We start from the raw sequence: 22,758 nt of genomic DNA on the forward strand, positions 1-22,758 counted from the left end.
CAATGAATTTGACAAAAGGCAGAAATGGGGAAGAGCCTCATTCAGTGTCAGTGGGAGTGTTAAGGGACATCATTAATCAGTTCGACCTAGTGGATGTTTGGAGAACTAAACATCCCAACACAAGACAGTATACATGGGTGAAGGTTTTTGGGGCTAGGGTGAGTGCAGCCCGACTTGATCGTTTTTACATGTCTAGGAATCGGAGCAATAGCCTGTTGGGCGCTACCATTCTCCCGGTGGGGTTTTCGGAAAACCATGGCTCGGCTGTCTATTTCACCAGGGCCCCGACAGGCATCCTATTGTAAGTTCAATGTAAAGGTGCCACTTTTTGCTTAGGTTTCCAGACCTTTTGGGAAAGGTGGGGGTAGCGAAGAGAGGAGTATGAGTCTCTGAGTCAATGGTGGGATGTGGGGAAAGTCCAATTTCGGCTTTTCTGTCAACAATACACAGCTCTCTCATCCTCAGAGGCTAGGAGAGTATTGGGGGAACTAGAGCATTGTATTAGTGAGATGGAGGTAGAGATGGTGGGGCAAGGCAATGTAGGCCTCCAGGCTAATTTAGCTGAATTACGTCGGGACCTGGGCAGTTTTTTCCAGGTTAAAGCAAATGGAGCACTTGTAAGAGCTAGGTTCTCCATGCTCAAGGAGATGGATGCTCCCAGCTCCTTCTTCTTTGGTTTGGAAAGACAGAGCGGTGAAGCCAAGGGTAGGCATTGTCTACGGCTGTCTGATAGGCCGGTGACCTCTAGTGGGGGAGATGTGGGAGCGGACTGTGGAGTTTTATACTGAGTTGTATAGGGCATAAGTGTGTGATCCTATGTGTGCTCAGGTCTTGTTCGCAGGACTCCCTAAGCTCTCTCTGGCACAGAAGGATGAAATGGACATTCCCCTGTTGTCCCATGAACTGGCAGAGGCAGTAACCCAGATGTCACCCTGGCCATGCACCGGGGGTCGATGGACTCCCAGTGGAGTTTTATAAAAAATTCTGGGGAATAATTGGACAGGACTTCTTTTGCGTGTTGCGTGAATGCGTCGGGGTAGGAGACATGCCAATGAGCTGCCGTCGGGCGGCTCTGACTCTCCTGCCCAAAAAAGGGGACTTGTGTGAACTTAAGAACTGGAGGCCTGTGGCATTACTCTGTGCAGATTACAATGCTTTTGCCAAGGTCCTCTCTAACAGACTGAAGTCCCATTTGGACTCGATAGTACATAAGGACCAAACATATTGTGTACCGGGACGCTCAATCACGGACAACTTGTTCTGAATCAGGGACATGTTGGACTTGTCGAGAGGTTCTAATGTGAACTTTGGACTGGTCTCTTTAGATCAAGAGAAGGCTTTTGAGAGAGTGGACCATGAGTATCTGTTTAATGTGATGTTTGGGTTTGGAGAAAGGATTTTGGCCTGTGTGAAGATGTTGTATGCTGGGGCGTCATGTATGGTCAAGGCTCAGTAGTCCAGTCTGGGTGAGATTGGGCATTAGACAGGGATGCCCTCTATCTGGGCAGTTATATACACTAGCCATTGAGCCTTTTTTAGGACTGCTACGCAGGAGACTGCAGGGAGTGTGCTGGACAGGCATGATATGGTGACAGGCATAGCAGTGTCAGCATATGCAGATGATGTTTCTGTGATGGTCAGGGATGGTCAGGATATGCAGGCACTGGAGACTAGTCTGAAGGTGTACGAGGGTGCTTCTTCAGCTAAGGTGAACTGGGGCAAGAGCAGACCTGCAACACAAGCTGGTGCACATTTTCTGGTCGGGCCATCACTGGCTGAGGGCGGCAGGGTTTTACATGACCATCCACGAAGGAGGACAGGGCCTGGTGGAACTGGAGAGCAGGATGGCTGCTTTCAGGCTAAAGGCGGTGCAGAGACTGCTGTACCATACTGATGTTGGCTGGAGGGAACCAGCACTACTGAGGAGAGCTGGTGGATTAGCGTTGGACCGGCAGCTGTTCCTCATGAAGCTGGAGAGGCTGAGTACAGCAGGTCTCTCTGATTTTTATTCTGCAGTACTTAGGGCCTGGCAGCTACTAAGGCCCACAGGAGAAGGGGGTGTGGAGCCTGGGCTGTGGGTGTGGGAGGAGCCTATCTTCCACAACCTGCGAGTGCTGGGAAAGGAGGGGTGGAAAACCCCGGAAGTCTTGGCACAACAAACAGGAATAAAGTCTCTTAGGCTGCTGGAGAGATTCCTGGAAGAGGCCCAGGAGGCACTGTCTGAGCAAGTAAGGGGGATGTTTGAGCGGCCAAAAGGGGAGGGGCCACCAATGTTTCCACCACTGCAGGTGACGGCAGAGACTGGAGACTGGCAAGGGGGTCTGGAGGACTTGTTAGATTTGAACACTCCGAGCCTGGGGGAGTTTGAGGATGTGGGAGGTAAAGCGCTCTACAACCTCTGCGTTAAGGTTAGGAACATTAGGAGCCTAACAGGAGTGAAGGCACATCAGTGGCAGGGTGTATGTGGGGCGGAGAGTATGGTGTGTTTTAGATGGAGGGGGCTCTACAAACCCCCAGTACCAAAGAGGTCAGGGGACCTCCAGTGGAGGGTTCTACATGGAGCCCTGGCCACTAACAGCTGGTTGGCACGGGTTGAACCGAGAATCGGGCAGGGGTGTCCATTCTGTGTAATGAAAGGAACTGTGATGTGTTTTCTGTGTACACCAGGTTAATGCCATTAATGTCTCTGTTGGAATGTCTGTGTGAGAGGTTGGGGTGGGGGGTTTACTGTTGGGATGTTCATAATGGGATACAGGTATCGATTAAGGAGAAGGCCAAATGGGTTTTGTTGAATTTTCTGTTTGCTCAGGCGAAGTTGGCTATTTGGCTAACAAAGAGGAACAGGGTCAAAGTTGGGGGGGGTAACAGACCCTTTACTATTGTTTAATGGGATGGTCTCTGCACGCCTTAGGGTTGAGTTTGAGTTCTATAGAATGATAAAATGTGTGGAGATGTTTCAGGAGATATGGTGTGTTGGGGGGGGGCTGTCTGTATAGCTGGGGAAGATGTTTTGGATATACGGTTGTAGAAGTGGTGAGTTGTTTTGGGTATTGTGATGTTGGTTTGTATCATAGGGTAGAGGGCAAGCTGAGTATGGTACATGTATGCAGTACAGGATATATTTTGGTGTTTTATTTTTAAGGAGGGGGGGTGAGTTTTAAATGAAATGAAAGTCTCTCTCTCTGTGTTTTATCTGTGTGTTTTATCTGTGTGTTTTATCTGTGTGTGTGCCCATTGTGTCTATCGATGGGAAACATCATAAATGATTCATCCACAGATGCCAGCTGTAAGAGCACTGGTCCATGTTCAAGGACTTGAGACAGTAGCGGGTGTATTGTATAATATTCATGATAAAGAATAAATGGAATATATTACGTGGTGCATCTGAAATGGCACCCTATTCCTTACAGGGCTTTTGAACAGGGACCCTGTGTGTATTCAGCAAGGTTCTGTACTATTAAATCAAATGTTATACATACACAGCAGATGTTATTGCGGGTGTAGCGAAATGCTTGTCTAAACGATGGTGAGAGAGATATATATAATGAATGGATATTGGCAGAAGCAGCTATGCCAAAAGCCATTCACAAAACTACAGAACATTATGATCAGTCATTTCCTTGGCAGCTACTGCTTGGCTCCTTATCTTGGAGTCGTTAGAACTATTGAAGTTGTAGATCATGAGATAACAAATGCGCTCTTGCTCTCACTCACGTATTTAGGTTGCCTACACTCTTAAAATAAAAGGCTATCTACAACCTAAAAGCATTGTCTGGCTGTCCCCGTAGGAGAACCATTTGAAGAACCCTATTTTTCCCCAAGTAGAACCCTTTTGGATTCCATGTAGAACCCTTTCTACAGAGGGTTTTACCTGGAACCCAAAAGGTTTCTCCAATGGTGACAGCTGAAGAACCCTTTTTGAACCCATTTTCTATGAGTGGATACTGTATCTAAATAAATGACAACAGACTTGCAGGTCTTCTGCTCTATTTGGATTCTTCAGCCTCCCATATTTCCAATGTGCCTGTGAAGTAGCTTACAAAGCCAGACAACAACAGCAGAGGGAAAAGATAGCTATTATATGGGGGCATAACCTGCCTTTGGCTGTGTTGTTCTGCTGTTCAAGGGCCACTCTCTGAAGCTTGCTCCACCAGCCTTGCCACCCTTACCAAAACACATTCTATATGTGTGTGGGTCTCTCTCACTCTCTCTCTCTCTCTTTGTGTGTGTGTGTGTGAGTGTCACGCCCTGACCGTAGATTGCTTTGTATGTTTCTATGTTTAGTTTGGTCAGGGTGTGATGTGGGTGGGTATTCTATGTTTGTATTTCTATGTGTTTGGCCTGGTATGGTTCCCAATCAGAGGCAGCTGTCAATCGTTGTCTCTGATTGAGAACCATACTTAGGCAGCCTGGTTTCGCCCTTGAGTTGTGGGTAGTTGTTTTCTGTTTTGTGTTGCTGCACCTTACAGGACTGTGTCATTTTCATTCCACTCTCTTTGTTATTTTGTTTAGTGTTTCCGTTCTAATAAAATAACACGGACACGTACCACGCTGCATATTGGTCCCATCCTTCCTACTACTCGTCAGAAGAGGATGAAAATCGTTACACTGTGTGTGTGTTGTGTTTCTGTCCGTCTTGTTTAACAGCAGGGGCGCTCTCCTTTCCCTCACGTAAACAAACAGCCCATGGCTGCCAGATCAGAGATTAGACAACAGGCCCAAGGGAGTATGACTGTCTCTGTGAATCTACCCACAAAACAACATGGCTATTTGTATCTGTTTGGGAATAACGTAGCAGGATGATAGATCATTTATAATTGACTATTCTATCTTTATATTCTATGCAGCAGCGTACTGTAACGGCTATGCATAGAGATCCTTATTTGAGTAGTCTTCCTCGTGTTCTCATTCATTTATCTGGTGCTAATTTGAATCAACACTATATAGTTACACTGTGCCTACCAATGTATGTACTGGTTTATCTAATGGGTTTAAGACAGCATAAGTTGATATCAGGTTAAACCATTTAAGTGCTATGCAGCGTTTCAAACTTCTAAATGAAAGGGTTTGCTGTTAATGGGAGCCAAAAAGAAACATTTGGAGATTGATGAGCAGTAACACATTATCATTCAGTTCACTAGTTCCACATGGGGGGTGGGCCAGAGGCCAGTCGTGGTGAAAGGTGAGGGCCCAGTGCCCTCGGTACGAGAGACAAAAAAAACTTGTGTTGATGCTCCACAGCACAGGGAGAAAACACACAGCGTACTTGACTGTTTTAGGGCAGATGCTTCTCTTCTGAGACGTGTGTTGTTTGTTTCTGAATGGGAGTTGTACTGTGTTTATTTGGGGATTTCCCGTCTTTTCACAATTCATTGACTTTATTGCTAGAAAAGAACTGAGCGACTGGTGAATACTCTGTGACTATTTGCACTTATTTGTATGGCCTAAGTACATTGTGAGATTTGGCACTAATTGGTTCTGATTTGGTTCCAATGGTCCTGTGTGGCACAGTTGGTAAAAGCATGGCGCTAGCAAGGCCAGGGTCATGGGATTGAATGCAAAAATGTGTGCACACACTGCACTGTAAGTCGCGTTTGATAAAAGTGTTGGCTAAATAGTGTAGGCTAAAATTTCCAACAAAGATGGTTATTAACAAGACCGTTTTTTTTATACCTTCAGTTCCCGTCTCCCTGCTACCCTCAGGCCCATGAGAACCTGGAGGAGTCCAGGCTGGAGGCGGTGAGTGACAACAACATGGAGCTGGTGCAGGACATCCTGAAGGAGCTCACTCCCCTCACACACAGGAACAAGGCTGCAGACGAACTGGCACGCATACTGAAGGAGCCACACTTCCAGGTCTAAACACTCAATGTTTTAAGCTTTTATCAAGGCTGATCTAGGACAAGTTCCCTCCTGTCTACGTAATCTTATTCATTATGATCTGAATGGCCAAACTGATCTTAGATCAGCACTCCTACTGTGGGACATCTACACAGAGTTTTTTTTTTTTTTACCCATTCTCCAAGAGCTTTACCTTATTGAGGGAAAAGTGACCTAACTTATGTAGCTACCATGGATGGCATGCTACCGTGTTTAATGTATCGAATGCCGTCTTCTTAAGATCAGTTGTGAATCTTACTATATCAATTCCATCCTACAGTATGTGTCACGCAATCATCAACATCATTATCCTCTGCCCCTATTGGTCTACACACAGTCTCTCCTGGAAACCCATGATTCGGTGGCATCCAAGACCTTTGAGACTCCTCCTCCCAGCCCCTGTTCCTTCATGGACGCTGCCTTCAACACCCAGCCTGTTGCCCCAGACGCAGTCAGGATGGTGGGCATCCGCAAGGTGTCTGGAGAGCACCTGGTAAGACTCAGTGAGGGGCAAGAAATGCTGGACACCCTGGCAGCCATTTTGAAATGGCTTACTTTACAGTGGCTTACAGTGCAACTGTTTGTTGAGTTTGTGAGTATGTTTCTTAATGACATTTTTTTTTTAAATGGCGGTCCTTGTTATACCTTTGTAGGTCCTTCCACTCAGTGTCATGGATTTTTTACTTTTCTTTGACTCTGCTCATGTAGTTAAAAACGGCAATGTAAAATACAGTGCTATATCTTTGCCTTTGTAGGGTGTGACGTTTCGGGTAGAGAGCGGAGAGCTGGTGATCGCCCGCATCCTCCACGGCGGGATGATCGACCAGCAGGGCCTCCTCCACGTTGGTGACATTATCAAGGAGGTGAACGCGAAAGAGGTGGGCAATGACCCCAAGGTGCTCCAGCAGATGCTGAAAGAGGCCAGCGGCAGTGTGGTGCTCAAGATCCTCCCCAGCTACCAGGAGCCTCACACCCCACGCCAGGTGAGTTGACCCATGATTTCTCTGTGACCCCATACAGTGAACCATATGACCTGCCATCCAGGACCCTCTATACCAGTCAGTGTCAGATGAAGGCCCTAAACATTTTCAAAAGACTCCAACCACCCAAGTCATAGACTGTTCTCTCTGCTACTGCACGGCAAGCTGTACCTCTGCTCCAAGTCTGGAGCCAACAGGACCCTGAACAACTTGCAACTCCAAACCATACGACTGTTAAGTAGTTAGTTAAATAGTTGACCAAATAGCCACCCGAAATAAAGAATTCAGACCCCTTCCCCTTTTTTACATTTTGTTACATTACAGCCTTTTTCTAAAATGGATTAAATAAATAACATCAATCTACACACAATGCCCCTTGACAAAGCAAAAACAGGTTTTTAGAAATGTTTGCAAATGTATTAAAAATTAAAAACAGAAATACCTTATTTACCCATAGTTTCTTCAGCTGTCCTTGTGGCTGGTCTCAGACAACTCCACAGGTGAAGAAGCCAGATGGGGAGGTCATGGGCTGGCGTGGTATCGCGTGGTCTGCTGTTATGAGGCAGGTTGGACATGCTGCGAAATTATCTAAAATGACATTGGAGGCGGCTTATGATAGAGACATGAACGTTCAATTCTTTAGACATTTCTGCAGTCAGCATACCAATTGCACTCTCCATCAAAACTTGAGACATCTGTGGCATTGTGTTGTGTGACAAAACTGCACATTTTAGAGTGGCCTTTTATTGTCCCCAGCACAAGGTGCACTTGTTTAATGATCATGCTGTTTAATCAGCTTTTTGATATTCCAACCCAGACAGGTGGATGGATTATCTTGCCAAAGAGAAAAGCTCACTAACAGGGATGTAAACAAATTTGGGAAATTTCTGGGATATATTTTTTCAGCTCATGGAACATGGGACCAACACTTTACATGTTGCGTTTATTTTTTGGTTCAGTATAAATGTAACCCTAGCCCATATCTGTTTTGGGATTTATGTATATCTGAAAGCATTTTATATATGTATCCAATATGCCAAAAACGTCCACTTAGCCTATCAAATCTTTTCAGATTTACATTAAATTCTATTTGGTTTTTCAGAAAATACTGTAGAGCCAATGTCTCCCTCCTGCAGTCATTAACCTTGTGTCTCCTTCCAAGAATACACATCCAATGCAACCTCTTCAAGTGAGTGCTATAGTGGCATTTATTGTAATGAATATTGCCTTGGATGCAGCTCTGCAGAGTGGTAACCTTAACCTTAACCACACTGCTAATGCTAATGTCAAACCCTAACCTTAGATTAAGACCAAAAAGCACATTTACATTTTCCTGAATTTGTACGATATATCCAATTTTGACTTTGTAGCTGGGCCATCTAGTGGAAATCACTCAGTTCTGCCTGCAGGCCAAGATTCATGACAATAAACATCAACCTGCCAATTGCGCTGGCAATTTTACTTTTACAATTTTGTGAGATTTTTATTTATTTTTTAAGTGTATCCTACTAATGGCTTTTCTCTCATGAATAATGCATTAGCTACTGGAGTCACCGTGAGGATGAGAGAGCAAACCCAAAAGGGCCAGAAAAACAGAAAAAGATCTGTACAGTACATCTGTTCCAACTAGAAAGAAAATGTTTTAATCGGTTATTTCAACCCACAGACTCAGCATTCAGTTGACAAAAATAGTTATTCAAAATAGTGTATGCACCCTAAATGAATACACCTAAAACACATTACTGGTTACTATTAGTCCCCTTGAACCTTTCCGCCCAGCCTTTGGATTCCTTGTTAGTATAGTGTCCTTAGCTCTGTGAGTCTAGCTAATGGACCCAGAATCTCTGAGGAGTCAACCCACTGGGCACAGATGTCAATTCAATGTCTATTCTACGTTGGTTCAATGTCAATTCATGAAATGATGTTGAAACACTGTTGTTCCAACCACTGTGTGCCCAGTGGGAAAGAGTGTGCGAGATTGATTGTACTCAGTGGCATCATGACCCAAATGAAATAAATAACAATAAAAACGTTTTGTCAGATACACCGGATAGGTACAGTGAAAGGTTTTCTTTTGCAGGGTCAGCCATAGTAATACAGTACCCCTGGTGCAAATGAGGGTTAAGTGCCTTGCTCAAGGGCACATCGACAGATTTTTCACCTTGTCGGCTGGAGTATTTGAACCAGCGACTCTTCGGTAACTGACCCAGAGATCAAGGAAAAGCTCACAGGACTGGACACCTCTCTCAAATAGCAGTAATTCATGGCATGCTATTAGCCCACAGCTCTGTACTGTCCATCCAGTCCACTGACATTTTGCAATCAGTCCCTGGGCTATTCTTTTGGAAATTACATTTGGCGCATTTCAAAAGGTTCTGAGAAGAAAATGTAGAGGTTATGGCATTGAAATGCTTCCTGGCGACCGGCGAGGGTCCATATTGAAGTATTTTGATCTCCGGACGCGACTTCAGGCTATCCAAACCGAGAGTTGCTACAAAATGGCTTCTCTGAAAGGGAGAGAAATGACAGACGAGATGCTATTGTCTGTTTGTGCAGACATTTCCCTTGCCTCTCAAAACTGCTCCATCATCATAACACATTTTCAAATCAAACCAAATGTTATTTGTCACATACACATGGTTAGCAGATGTTAATGCGAGTCCAGCGAAATGCTTGTGCTTCTAGTTCCGACAATGCGTTAATAACCAATGAGTAATCTAACCTAACAATTCCACAACTACTACCTTATACACACACAAGTGTAAAGGGATAAAGAATATGTACATAAAGATATATGAATGAGTGATGGTACAGAATGGCATAGGCAAGATGCAGTAGATGGTATCGAGTACAGTATATACATATGAGATGAGTAATATAGGGTATGTAAACATAAAAGCGCCGTTGTTTAAAGTGGCTAGTGATACATGTATTACATAAATATGGCAAGATGCAGTAGATGATATAGAGTACAGTATATACATATACACATCAGATGAGTAATGTAGGTTATGTAAACATTATATTAAGTGGCATTGTTTAAAGTGGCTAGTGATACATTTTTGACATCAATTTCCATTATTAAAGTGAGTTGGAGCTGAGTCAGTATGTTGGCAGCAGCCACTCAATGTTAGTGATGGCTGTTTAACAGTCTGATGGCCTTGAGATAGAAGCTGTTTTTCAGTCTCTCGGTCCCTGCTTTGATGCACCTGTACTGACCTCGCCTTCTGGTTGATAGCGGGGTGAACAGGCAGTGGCTCGGGTGGTTGTTGTCCTTGATGATCTTTATGACCTTCCTGTGACATCGGGTGGTGTAGGTGTCCTGGAGGGCAGGTAGTTTTCCCCCGGTGATGCGTTGTGCAGACCCCACTACCCTCTGGAGAGCCTTACAGTTGTGGGCGGAGCAGTTGCCGTACCAGGCGGTGATACAGCCCGACAGGATGCTCTCGATTGTGCATCTGTAGAAGTTTGTGAGTGCTTTTGGTGATAAGCCAAATTTCTTCAGCCTCCTGAGGTTGAAGAGGCGCTGCTGCGCCTTCTTCACAACACTGTCTGTGTGAGTGGACCATTTCAGTTTGTCCGTGATGTGTATGCAGAGGAACTTAAAACCTACTACCCTCTCCACTACTGCCCCATCGATGTGCATAGGGGGGTGCTCCCTCTGCTGTTTCCTGAAGTCCACGATCATCTCCTTTGTTTTGTTGACGTTGAGTGTGAGTGTGAGGTTATTTTCCTGACACCACACTCCGAGGGCCCTCACCTCTTCCCTGTAGGCCGTCTCGTCGTTGTTGGTAATCAAGCCTACCACTGTAGTGTCGTCCGCAAACTTGATTATTGAGTTTGAGGCGTGCGTGGCCACACAGTTGTGGGTGAACATGGACTACAGGAGAGGCCCCAGTGTTGCGGATAAGCGGGGTGGAGATGTTGTTACCTACCCTCACCACCTGGGGGCAACCCTTGTCAGGAAGCCCAGTACCCAGTTGCACAGGGCGGGGTCGAGACCCAGGTTCTCGAGCTTGATGATGAGTTTGGAGGGTACTATGGTGATAAATGCTGAGCTGTAGTCGACGAACAGCATTCTCACGTAGGTATTCCTCTTGTCCAGATGGGTTCGGGCAGTGTGTAGTGTGGTTGCGATTGCGTCGTCTGTGGACCTATTGGGGCGGTAAGCAAATTGTAGTGGGTCTAGGTTGTCAGGTAGGGTGGAGGTGATATGGTCCTTGACTAGTCTTAGTGCTGCTGGTAGTCGTTTAGCTCAGTTACCTTAGCTTTCTTGGGAACAGGGACAAAGGCGGCCCTCAACAATGACATAAACAGTTTGTCAAAACACTGTAACATTACATTACATATAAGGCGCTTTGTGCAGGTGGGTGCTACACTACATTGATAATGGATGATACATTCCTCTTAAGTGCTCAATTAATCCAGTCCATTAAAGAGATCTGCCCGGTATTTTACGAAGTATCAACTTTAACTCCCATCTCTCTGTACTGTGCTGGTGTATGCTGAGGTGACCGAGCTAAGTAGAATACTCCTTTTACCCAGTGTCCTGTCTGTGACTCCAAGTGACAACATTTCCCTCCACATTGCTAAAATCACTGGGGGGTAGAAGGGGTGATGGGAGGGCTAGAGTAGCTCAGGGGCTGAGGGGAGCATTTCATTCACACTTCAACTTGCTGCCATGAGTAATCACCGTTGAGCATAGGGAAGGGTTGCCATGGCTACCTGTTTGGGCTCTAACTCCTTCCGACTCTTCCATTTTCAGGAGATGGGATACAGGGATGGTGCTCTAGCTTTGTATTGTCTGGGACATTTCATTACATTTACATTTAAGTCATTTAGCAGACGCTCTTATCCAGAGCGACTTACAAATTGGTGCGTTCACCTTAAGACATCCATTGGAACAGCCACTTTACAATAGTGCATCTAAATCTTTTAAGGGGGGGGGTGAGAAGGATTACTTTATCCTATCCTAGGTATTCCTGAAAGAGGTGGGGTTTCAGGTGTCTCCGGAAGGTGGTGATTGACTCCGCTGTCCTGGCGTCGTGAGGGAGTTTGTTCCACCATTGGGGGCCAGAGCAGCGAACAGTTTTGACTGGGCTGCGCGGGAACTGTACTTCCTCAGTGGTAGGGAGGCGAGCAGGCCAGAGGTGGATGAACGCAGTGCCCTTGTTTGGGTGTAGGGCCTGATCAGAGCCTGGAGGTACTGAGGTGCCGTTCCCCTCACAGCTCCGTAGGCAAGCACCATGGTCTTGTAGCGGATGCGAGCTTCAACTGGAAGCCAGTGGAGAGAGCGGAGGAGCGGGGTGACGTGAGAGAACTTGGGAAGGTTGAACACCAGACGGGCAGCGGCGTTCTGGATGAGTTGTAGGGGTTTAATGGCACAGGCAGGGAGCCCAGCCAACAGCGAGTTGCAGTAATCCAGACGGGAGATGACAAGTGCCTGGATTAGGACCTGCGCTGCTTCCTGTGTGAGGCAGGGTCGTACTCTGCGGATGTTGTAGAGCATGAACCTACAAGAACGGGCCACCGCCTTGATGTTAGTTGAGAACGACAGGGTGTTGTCCAGGATCACGCCAAGGTTCTTAGCGCTCTGGGAGGAGGACACAATGGAGTTGTCAACCGTGATGGCGAGATCATGGAATGGGCAGTCCTTCCCCGGGAGGAAGAGCAGCTCCGTCTTGCCGAGGTTCAGCTTGAGGTGGTGATCCGTCATCCACACTGATATGTCTGCCAGACATGCAGAGATGCGATTCGCCACCTGGTCATCAGAAGGGGAAAGGAGAAGATTAATTGTGTGTCGTCTGCATAGCAATGATAGGAGAGACCATGTGAGGTTATGACAGAGCCAAGTGACTTGGTGTATAGCGAGAATAGGAGAGGGCCTAGAACAGAGCCCTGGGGGACGCCAGTGGTGAGAGCGCGTGGTGAGGAGACAGATTCTCACCACGCCACCTGGTAGGAGCGACCTGTCAGGTAGGACGCAATCCAAGCGTGGGCCGCGCCGGAGATGCCCAACTCGGAGAGGGTGGAGAGGAGGATCTGATGGTTCACAGTATCGAAGGCAGCCGATAGGTCTAGAAGGATGAGAGCAGAGGAGAGAGAGTTAGCTTTAGCAGTGCGGAGGGCCTCCGTGATACAGAGAAGAGCAGTCTCAGTTGAATGACTAGTCTTGAAACCTGACTGATTTGGATCAAGAAGGTCATTCTGAGAGAGATAGCGGGAGAGCTGGCCAAGAACGGCACGTTCAAGAGTTTTGGAGAGAAAAGAAAGAAGGGATACTGGTCTGTAGTTGTTGACATCGGAGGGATCGAGTGTAGGTTTTTCAGAAGGGGTGCAACTCTCGCTCTCTTGAAGACAGAAGGGACATAGCCAGCGGTCAGGGATGAGTTGATGAGCGAGGTGAGGTAAGGGAGAAGGTCTCCGGAAATGGTCTGGAGAAGAGAGGAGGGAATAGGGTCAAGCGGGCAGGTTGTTGGGCGGCCGGCCGTCACAAGACGCGAGATTTCATCTGGAGAGAGAGGGAGAAAGAGGTCAGAGCACAGGGTAGGGCAGTGTGAGCAGAACCAGGGGTGTCGTTTGACTTAGCAAACGAGGATCGGATGTCGTCGACCTTCTTTTCAAAATGGTTGACGAAGTCATCTGCAGAGAGGGAGGAGGGGGAGGGGAGGAGGATTCAGGAGGGAGGAGAAGGTGGCAAAGAGCTTCCTAGGGTTAGAGGCAGATGCTTGGAATTTAGAGTGGTAGAAAGTGGCTTTAGCAGCAGAGACAGAAGAGGAAAATGTAGAGAGGAGGGAGTGAAAGGATGCCAGGTCCGCAGGGAGGCGAGTTTTCCTCCATTTCCGCTCGGCTGCCCGGAGCCCTGTTCTGTGAGCTCGCAATGAGTCGTCGAGCCACGGAGCAGGAGGGAGGACCGAGCCGGCCTGGAGGATAGGGGACATAGAGAATCAAGGGATGCAGAAAGGGAGGAGAGGAGGGTTGAGGAGGCAGAATCAGGAGATAGGTTGGAGAAGGTTTGAGCAGAAGGAAGAGATGATAGGATGGAAGAGGAGAGAGTAGCGGGGGAGAGAGAGCGAAGATTGGGACGGCGCGATACCATCCGAGTAGGGGCAGTGTGGGAAGTGTTGGATGAGAGCAAGAGGGAAAAGGATACAAGGTAGTGGTCGGAGACTTGGAGGGGAGTTGCAGTGAGGTTAGTGGAAGAACAGCATCTAGTAAAGATGAGGTCGAGCATATTGCCTGCCTTGTGAGTAGAGGGGGAAGGTGAGAGGGTGAGGTCAAAAGAGGAGAGGAGTGGAAAGAAGGAGGCAGAGAGGAATGAGTCAAAGGTAGACGTGGGGAGGTTAAAGTCGCCCAGAACTGTGAGAGGTGAGCCGTCCTCAGGAAAGGAGCTTATCAAGGCATCAAGCTCATTGATGAACTCTCCGAGGGAACCTGGAGGGCGATAAATGATAAGGATGTTAAGCTTGAAAGGGCTGGTAACTGTGACAGCATGGAATTCAAAGGAGGCGATAGACAGATGGGTAAGGGAGAAAGAGAGAATGACCACTTGGGAGAGATGAGGATCCCGGTGCCACCACCCCGCTGACCAGAAGCTCTCGGGGTGTGCGAGAACACGTGGGCGGACGAAGAGAGAGCAGTAGGAGTAGCAGTGTTATCTGTGGTGATCCATGTTTCCGTCAGTGCCAAGAAGTCGAGGGACTGGAGGGAGGCATAGGCTGAGATGAACTCTGCCTTGTTGGCCGCAGATCGGCAGTTCCAGAGGCTACCGGAGACCTGGAACTCCACGTGGGTCGTGCGCGCTGGGACCACCAGATTAGAGTGGCCGCGGCCACGCGGTGTGGAGCGTTTGTATGGTCTGTGCAGAGAGGAGAGAACAGGGATAGACAGACACATAGTTGACAGGCTACAGAAGAGGCTACGCTAATGCAAAGGAGATTGGAATGACAAGTGGACTACACGTCTCGAATGTTCAGAAAGTTAAGCTTACGTAGCAGGAATCTTATTGACTAAAATAATTCAAATGATACAGTACTGCTGAAGTAGGCTAGCTGGCAGTGGCTGCGTTGTTGTTGTTCTATCTCTCTATAGTGCTGTTTCTTGTATTATGGTCTCTTGTTTCTTTAGAGGTTTCACTTTGTTGTCCTTTTTCTTTTCCTTTTTCTTCTGTCCTTATTTTGTCTTCCTTTCTTCTGTTAACTAGATATTTTTTGTTGTTATTATTTGTAAGCTAGCTAGCTTCTTCCAGGAGAGTCCCTAGCAACTGCTTAGCAACAAGTAAACAATTCAGCTAGCAATTCAGCTAGCTAAGATAACTGTACAATTTTATGAAAAATAGTTACTTCTTCAAAAGCCTGTCTTTTTGGTTTGTTCCTTGTTTTGTCTTCTATTGAGTCTTGCAGTTTTCTCTTGATTTTTTCGATGTACTTCACTCTAAAAAACATTTAAATCTCAATATATACAGGAGCTCATTTTTCAGCAGCTGCTCAATTTAGAACTCCGGAACACAAACAGTAAGAGGCAGATGAATGAGTTTCAAGTGAGCAAGGCTGTCTGATGTAGATGGTCTTGACCAGATACTGTAGCTATTCACCGGGAACCATTGAGACCACACACTGGTTGCCGGTATTGTGTTCATAGTAGTAGGGCATGTAAACAAATACTGTAATAAAGTGTTTAACGTAGCATTTTGAAGTAGGCAGTGTATTGAGCACTGGATATTATGTATTATGTTTAGATGGCGTTTACCAACTACTCAAGCTCTGACCTGTTCACCGAGCTCCCTCTCCATCTCCCTCAGGCGTATGTGAAGTGTCACTTTGACTACGACCCGTCCCATGACAACCTAATCCCCTGTAAGGAGGCAGGCCTGGGCTTCAGTAGTGGAGACATCCTGCAGCTTTTCAACCAGGAGGACCTCAACTGGTGGCAGGTCAGTCACTTCTAACGGACAACCACTGTTTAGTCTTTCACTTTATCATGTTTATCCTAAATAGTTGTGGTTGCAATGCAGTGATAGAAGCACTTTATGAATGTATTTCCACCACAGGCATGTCACCTAGTGGGGGGCAGTGCAGGCCTCATCCCTAGCCAGCTACTGGAGGAGAAGAGGAAGGCTTTTGTCAAGAGAGATCTGGAGCTGGTTACTACAGGTACTGTATATTATATACGGAGGATACAAAGGAGCTTGGCATCTTCTACACACTAAAGACAGCACTCAATTTACTCAAGTGGAACACATTTACTAGGCAAGTCAGTTAAGAACAAATTATTTACAATGCCGGCCTACCCCAGCCAAACCCTAACCCGGATGACGCTGGGCCAATTGTGTGCCGCCCTATGGGACTCCCAATCCCAGCTGGTTGTGATACAGTCTGGAATCGAACCAGGGTCTCTAGTGTTGCCTCTAGCACTGCGATGCAGTGCCTTTAGACCGCTGCTCCACTCAGGAGTCTACATTTGTCAGGAAGATAAAACAAGAAAAACTCAAATGGGATAAGATGATATTTTTTTTATTGTCTGAATTGTTCTGGGTGTTTTGTGTGCATACGCTTTGACTGCCTGCTTGTCCCCTCGTCACCCTGCAAGACGGTTGTTTAATCAGTGAAGAGGGACCAGCATAAAGCAGCAGACTTAGAAAGACATGACTCAGAAAGGCAGGCTGTTCCTCGTTAAGCTCATTCTAGACAGGAGGTGCCAGGTCACATTCGTACTGTAGTGTTCTCTTTCTGTCTGTAGCACAGGTGGTAGGTGGTGAGTCCCCCACTCCGCCCTGCCTGCAGCCACATGCTCTTCACTTCAGTAGAGGGAGGTGGCAGTCAGGCAGTACACTAAGGCACTAAGACTGCCCTTGGACCTGTATGAGACAAATATGGGACACTTGTGGGGGCTATTCACGCAGTATATGATATGGTCATACAGTCGTGGCCAAAACTATTGGCTCCTCTGCACTTTTTCAAATATGTACAATTTCTTCCAGAAAACTGTTTTAAAAATAAAACATTTTGGTATCCAAATACGTATGTCTTCAGTGTGCAAAAAATAATAATAATATTTTATTTTATTTATATCTTAGCTTATTCCACAAAGAAATCCTAAAATGGCCCGGACAATATTATTTGCACCATCTAGAAGTAGTAGATTTCAAGCAGGTGATTCTCCTTTACTTTGGAATTGAACTCACCGGTGGTGAGTTGCAGGTGCCTGCAGTATAAACATCATGTATTCATCCAGGTTAAATAGAGAAGAGGACTGGTACCTGTAGTAACCAGCTCCAGATCTCTCTTGACACTGTGTGTACCGCAACGAGCATGGACAAAAGAAAGAACCAGAGAATTATCTGAGGACGTCAGACACAAGATTGTAGTCAAGCATGGACAATCTCAATGCTACAAGTCCCTCTCCAGAGACCTTGATGTTCCTGTTTCCACCGTACGTAATGTTATCGAGATGGTTGAGGCCCATGCCACTGTAGCCAACCTCACTGGACGTGGCCGCAAAGAGAAAACTTGATGGAAGATTGCAGCGAAGGATTGTTAGAATGGTGGATAAGCAACTCGGCCAACTGCTACACATATTCAAGCTGACCTTCAGACACAAGGTAGGACAGTTTCCTGTCGCACCATCCGTCGCCAACTCAATGGAAGGGGGTTATATGGTAGGAGACCCAGGAGGACCCCACTGCTGAGAGAAAGACTGGAAAGCCTGACTGCAATTTGACAAAACAGACTTGAGCATGCCTTTCTGACAACCCAGTGTCAGAACACTGGGTCTCCGTCAAAGGTCATTTGTCTTCCAGCAGGACAATGGCCCCAAACACACTTCAAAAAGCACCCAGGAATGGTTAATGACAAAACGCTGGACTGTTCTGAAGTGGCCAGCAATGAGTTCAGATCTAAATCCAATTGAAAACAGCGCCCTTCTAATCTGGGAGAACTGGAGCAGTTTGCACAAGACGAGTGGCCCAAACTGCCAGTACAGAGGTGCAGGAAGCTCGTCGTTGGCTACAGGAAGCGCTTGATTGCAGTTATTTTGACCTAAGGTTGTGCTTCCAAATATTAAGTCAAGGGTATCAATAATTTTGTCAATGTCATTTTTGTTTATTTTTTAAATTTAAATGGATCTGAAGTTCTGAATAAAAAACAAAGGTTCTGTAATATTAACAGTGAAATAAAGAATTGTGGAGACCAAATACTTTGTTCAATTTCAACTTATTTTTAGGGAAAATTGTGAGTTACTTGAAAAAAGTACAAGGATGCTATTTTTTGGGGCCACGACTGTATACAAAATGCCAATCCCAAGCTACTTATAGTCAACACATGTATTGATTGTATCAAGTCAATGTAAGAATCAAACACACAATAGTCGAGTTGCAAGCACCATGGTCCTACCGACTGAGCCATTGGAACCAGAATTCAGTATATGATTTTAATGTGATCGAGACATATTTAAAAAGCAGAAGTGGTCCATTTTCAAAGGTCCGGCCCTTTAATGCATTCCATCAACAAATATATAAACTGCGTCAATATCACAGTCATAATTGTATCCATTAACAAAGAGTCATATCAAAAGGTTATGTCATGCCCATTGTTGTCTCTGCTTCAAACAAATGTCCTTAAAGCCCACCAGCCAGCCATACTGAAGAGACGACTGGGCAGTGACAGAGATTCCCAGCCAGCCATACTGAAGAGACGACTGGGCAGTGACAGAGATTCCCAGCCAGCCATACTGAAGAGACGACTGGGCAGTGACAGAGATTCCCAGCCAGCCATACTGAAGAGACGACTGGGCAGTGACAGATATTCCCAGCCAGCCATACTGAAGAGACGACTGGGCAGTGACAGAGATTCCCAGCCAGCTATACTGAAGAGACGACTGGGCAGTGACAGAGATTCCCAGCCAGCCATACTGAAGAGACGACTGGGCAGTGACAGAGATTCCCAGCCAGCCATACTGAAGAGACGACTGGGCAGTGACAGAGATTCCCAGCCAGCCATACTGAAGAGACGACTGGGCAGTGACAGAGATTCCCAGCCATACTGAAGAGACTACTGGGCAGTGACAGAGATTCCCAGCCAGCTATACTGAAGAGACGACTGGGCAGTGACAGAGATTCCCAGCCAGCCATACTGAAGAGACGACTGGGCAGTGACAGAGATTCCCAGGTGTACTGTTGTAATCAAATTGAACTGCCATCCTTTCTGTAATGCAGGGTATTCAACCTGGAGTCTTATTTTTTAAATGATAAATATATATATATACCCCAAAAAATAAGTTCTTTTTTATTCATGTTTTTATGAATATCACGAGAAACAGCAGAATAAACGCATTTTAATTGACTTATCTACAGTAGAAAAGAGGAGAATAAAACTACTAGTAAGCTTTCTTCGCTTGAACATACATTTTTGCCAACACATAGCTAAACTTTGTTTATACAGCTAAACAGCTGGAGTTACCTTTCTAGCTAATAGGCTGTTAGAGTTACACTTCCTCTAACAAATCCAATGTGGGGAGGTCAAAATAATGAAAAACTTCTAAATCCATTCATTATAAAATGTTGATTAGTTCTCCTTGCCATTATCTGTCACCTAATGATAAGACAAGACGTGGGAACATTGACATTTTTTGCTAATATATGAAGGGGGTCCCTGGGTCACTGTTTGCCTGGGACGAGGTTTCTGGGTAAGATTGAAGGCCCCTGCTGTAATGCATTGGCATACTCCCCTCTGGTGGTACAGGCTACATATTGCAGACTTGATTTATGATACAGAGCAGCAACATTGTAAAAGGCAGCCGACCCTGACTGGCAGGTACCATCCATTAAATTGATAAAGACTTAATTTAAGTGGGTTGAGAAGTACTGAACGAAGACACCATTTTGTGTGTTGCCTTTCTCAGGTCCTCTTTGTTCTGGAATGGGTGGGAAGAAGAAGAAAAAGATGATGTATCTGACAACCAAAAATGCAGGTAAGTTTTTTTTCGTGCCAAAATGACCGTTCGTAAACGTAACAATGTTTGAAACTGCTGCCATTGTATTCTTTACTTGTAAACTTGATTAGAAAACAGTGTAAACGGTTGTCAATGTGGTATGCTATATTGTGTATGTGCAGCATGAATTAGATTAGGTAAAGTAATACTGATAGTAATACTGATTATGTGGATGCCTGATATCAATATGTTCCTGTTCAGAGTTTGATCGGCACGAGCTGAGGATCTACGAGGAGGTTGCCAAGGTTTCCCCGTTTCGCCGGAAGACGTTGGTTCTGATTGGAGCACAGGGAGTGGGCCGCCGCAGTCTAAAAAACAAACTGTTGGTGTCAGACCCCCTGCGCTACGGGACCACCATCCCCTGTGAGTAGCACTACAGTAGTATTTAACACAAGCCATTGACATTGACCCTCTGTGATTTATGCCATATTAAAACAAATATTTTAAAAACATACCATTTAGAAATACAAATACTGTATTCACATTTGTATGAGATACAAGGACTACATTTCTTTATTCTGTGTGCGTTGCTCCGCACTGTGCTTGTCAGTTGCTACACCTTTCTGTACATCACCCAACAACAACCGTCAATCTCTCTTTATTACCTGTTTCCAGTTACTTCGAGGAAACCCAAGGTGGATGAGAAGGATGGACAGATGTATTCGTTCATGACTCGCACTGAGATGGATACGGACATTAAGAACGGACGCTTCCTGGAGCACGGCGAGTACGACGGGAACCTCTACGGCACCAAGATCAACTCCATCCATGCGGTGGTGGATGCTGGAAAGATCTGCATCCTGGATGTCAACCCACAGGTAGACTATAGCATCTGGGCATCTTTATTCATTCATCGGTGTAATACTCCAGACACATTTTCTCTGCATCAATGTCTAGAGAAGAGGTTGATCTTGACCTTTTTCTTTCTTTTTGAAAGGACAACAGAATTGGGTCTCCCCTTCGTATGTTATTGTTTTATTGAGATTGTGTTGTCTACATTACCACTATGCCAAACTTTGGCACATAGATCAGTGAAGTAATAGGATTATTATAGAACGTTCTTATTTTTTGAACCAAAGCCAAGGTTTACATTACGGAGATGAAATGGAAGGAATGGAAAACTTTAATGAGTGTCAATATTCCCAAGTGGTTCATAGCTAATTTGATTAGCTCGTTACTGCATTAGCATCTACTACTAATCTGTGATTAAAACTGCGTTTCAACTATTTAATTTCTTTCTGCAGGCACTTAAGGTTCTGCGGACATCAGAGTTCCTTCCCTACGTGGTGTTTATTGAGGCTCCAGATTACGAGGTCCTCAAAGCCATGAATAAGTCTGCCAAAGAAGCCGGAGTGATGACTAAGCAGTTAACGGTGAGTCCCAGACAGACTGGACAGTTGTATCATAGCTACATCATTGTTCCAGTTAGCAGAATATGTTTGTTTGAAACACCTTAAAATGTATGACTGGTATGTTGAACATGCAATAACCCTAGCAAATCATCATATTTATTTACAGTTTTTCTCAATTGCTAAAACACTAAAACCCATTGGCTGAACAAAGTTCCCAGTTGCCTGGACTCATTTAGCTAATTATGCAGTCTGTTGTCAATACCTTAAACCATTTCACATGATAAAACACAATTTGCAGACTTTTCAGCAAAACTCTAAACACATTCTCATTCTCAAAACACATTCTGCACTCTAATGCACATGTCATCCATACTGGTAAACACAAGTGGCAACAATCAAATACAAATAGAGAATATATGTCATTGATTGAACACAACCACTCAAAATTGATTTAACCTGTTTCAAAGGATGCGACACAACCAATATAAGCCAGTTCAGAGAGCAAACAGGTTGTTGAAGGTGGGAAGGAGAAAGTCTGAGAATGGATACTGTAGTACAGTGCATTGTAGGCTGTATACTGTACAATGGATGAATTGTATGGCCCTGAACATTGTGCTTTCCATTTATTAACAGTACTGACTGCTCAATAGATTTTGACTGGTTGCAGGTTCATATCAACAAAGAACAAGAATTACAGTATCACAGAGACAAAGGACAAGTTTGTGAGATGCAGGGTACAGTCCTGTAAAAATAGGGGTAAAGGAGGAGGAAGAACAAAAAACAAAATTGCAAAGAGCAAAGCAGAGTAGTATTTTCTGATCAATTTTGAGCTACTATGATAGAACATGTTTTCGTTCATCAAAGGACAATGATGGAAAAATATGAATATTTTTTTTGATTAAAAATGTACTTCTCCCTGAGAATTGTATGTTTTGAACAATGTGTTTTCTATTTTTCTGTGTATTGTTTACTGACTGCTTGAGAGTATATATCATTTTGATCACGTTGTTTATGATTTGAGAGCAGTGTTTGATTTTGAACACAGGTAAAACTGTTTTGGGGCGAATGTTTCATTTTGCAAGAGGGGTCAGAGGTTATGTAAATTAGTGCATGAAGATGAGGTTTTGTGTTTAATGTTTTCAGGAAATGGAGCAAGGTTTCAGTAATTGTGTTTTAGCAATTGAGAAAAACTGTAATAAGCCCATTAACACCTTATTAATTTCTGACTGTGTACCACTAATCTCAGTGTTACATCACCCCTTGTTACCGTCTCGGTCATGTCATAGTATCAGTTTGACCTGATGTACAGTCCTACATCAGCACCCCTACTCTCAGACGCTTTTTGAATGGGCACAATTATTTGTACGCAAATAAGTCATATTTGTCCGTGATTTTATTATAATTGTGATTTTATTTATTATAATTGATTTATTTCACCTTTATTTAACCAGGTAGGCCAGTTGAGAATAAGTTCTCATTTACAACTGTGACCTGGCCAAGATAAAGCAAAGCAGTGTGATATAAACAACAACATGGAGTTACACATGGAATAAACAAAC

The 22,758-nt window shown here is 45.1% G+C and overlaps 1 protein-coding gene across 1 annotated transcript in view; it reads left to right on the plus strand.

Moving 5' to 3' along the window:
• Positions 1-22,758, plus strand: part of LOC115144527 (MAGUK p55 subfamily member 2-like) — a 46,172-nt gene that overhangs the window by 18,369 nt on the left and 5,045 nt on the right. The window contains exons 3-11 of the mRNA XM_029685577.2: positions 5,680-5,856; positions 6,218-6,373; positions 6,636-6,863; positions 15,661-15,792; positions 15,910-16,012; positions 19,758-19,826; positions 20,049-20,210; positions 20,463-20,665; positions 21,092-21,220. Of these exons, the coding sequence (XP_029541437.1) occupies positions 5,680-5,856; positions 6,218-6,373; positions 6,636-6,863; positions 15,661-15,792; positions 15,910-16,012; positions 19,758-19,826; positions 20,049-20,210; positions 20,463-20,665; positions 21,092-21,220 (1,359 nt within the window). The remainder of the gene's footprint in view (positions 1-5,679; positions 5,857-6,217; positions 6,374-6,635; positions 6,864-15,660; positions 15,793-15,909; positions 16,013-19,757; positions 19,827-20,048; positions 20,211-20,462; positions 20,666-21,091; positions 21,221-22,758) is intronic.

Source organism: Oncorhynchus nerka, linkage group LG16 (assembly GCF_034236695.1).
Source record: "Oncorhynchus nerka isolate Pitt River linkage group LG16, Oner_Uvic_2.0, whole genome shotgun sequence".
NCBI classification, from domain to species: Eukaryota; Metazoa; Chordata; class Actinopteri; order Salmoniformes; family Salmonidae; genus Oncorhynchus; species Oncorhynchus nerka.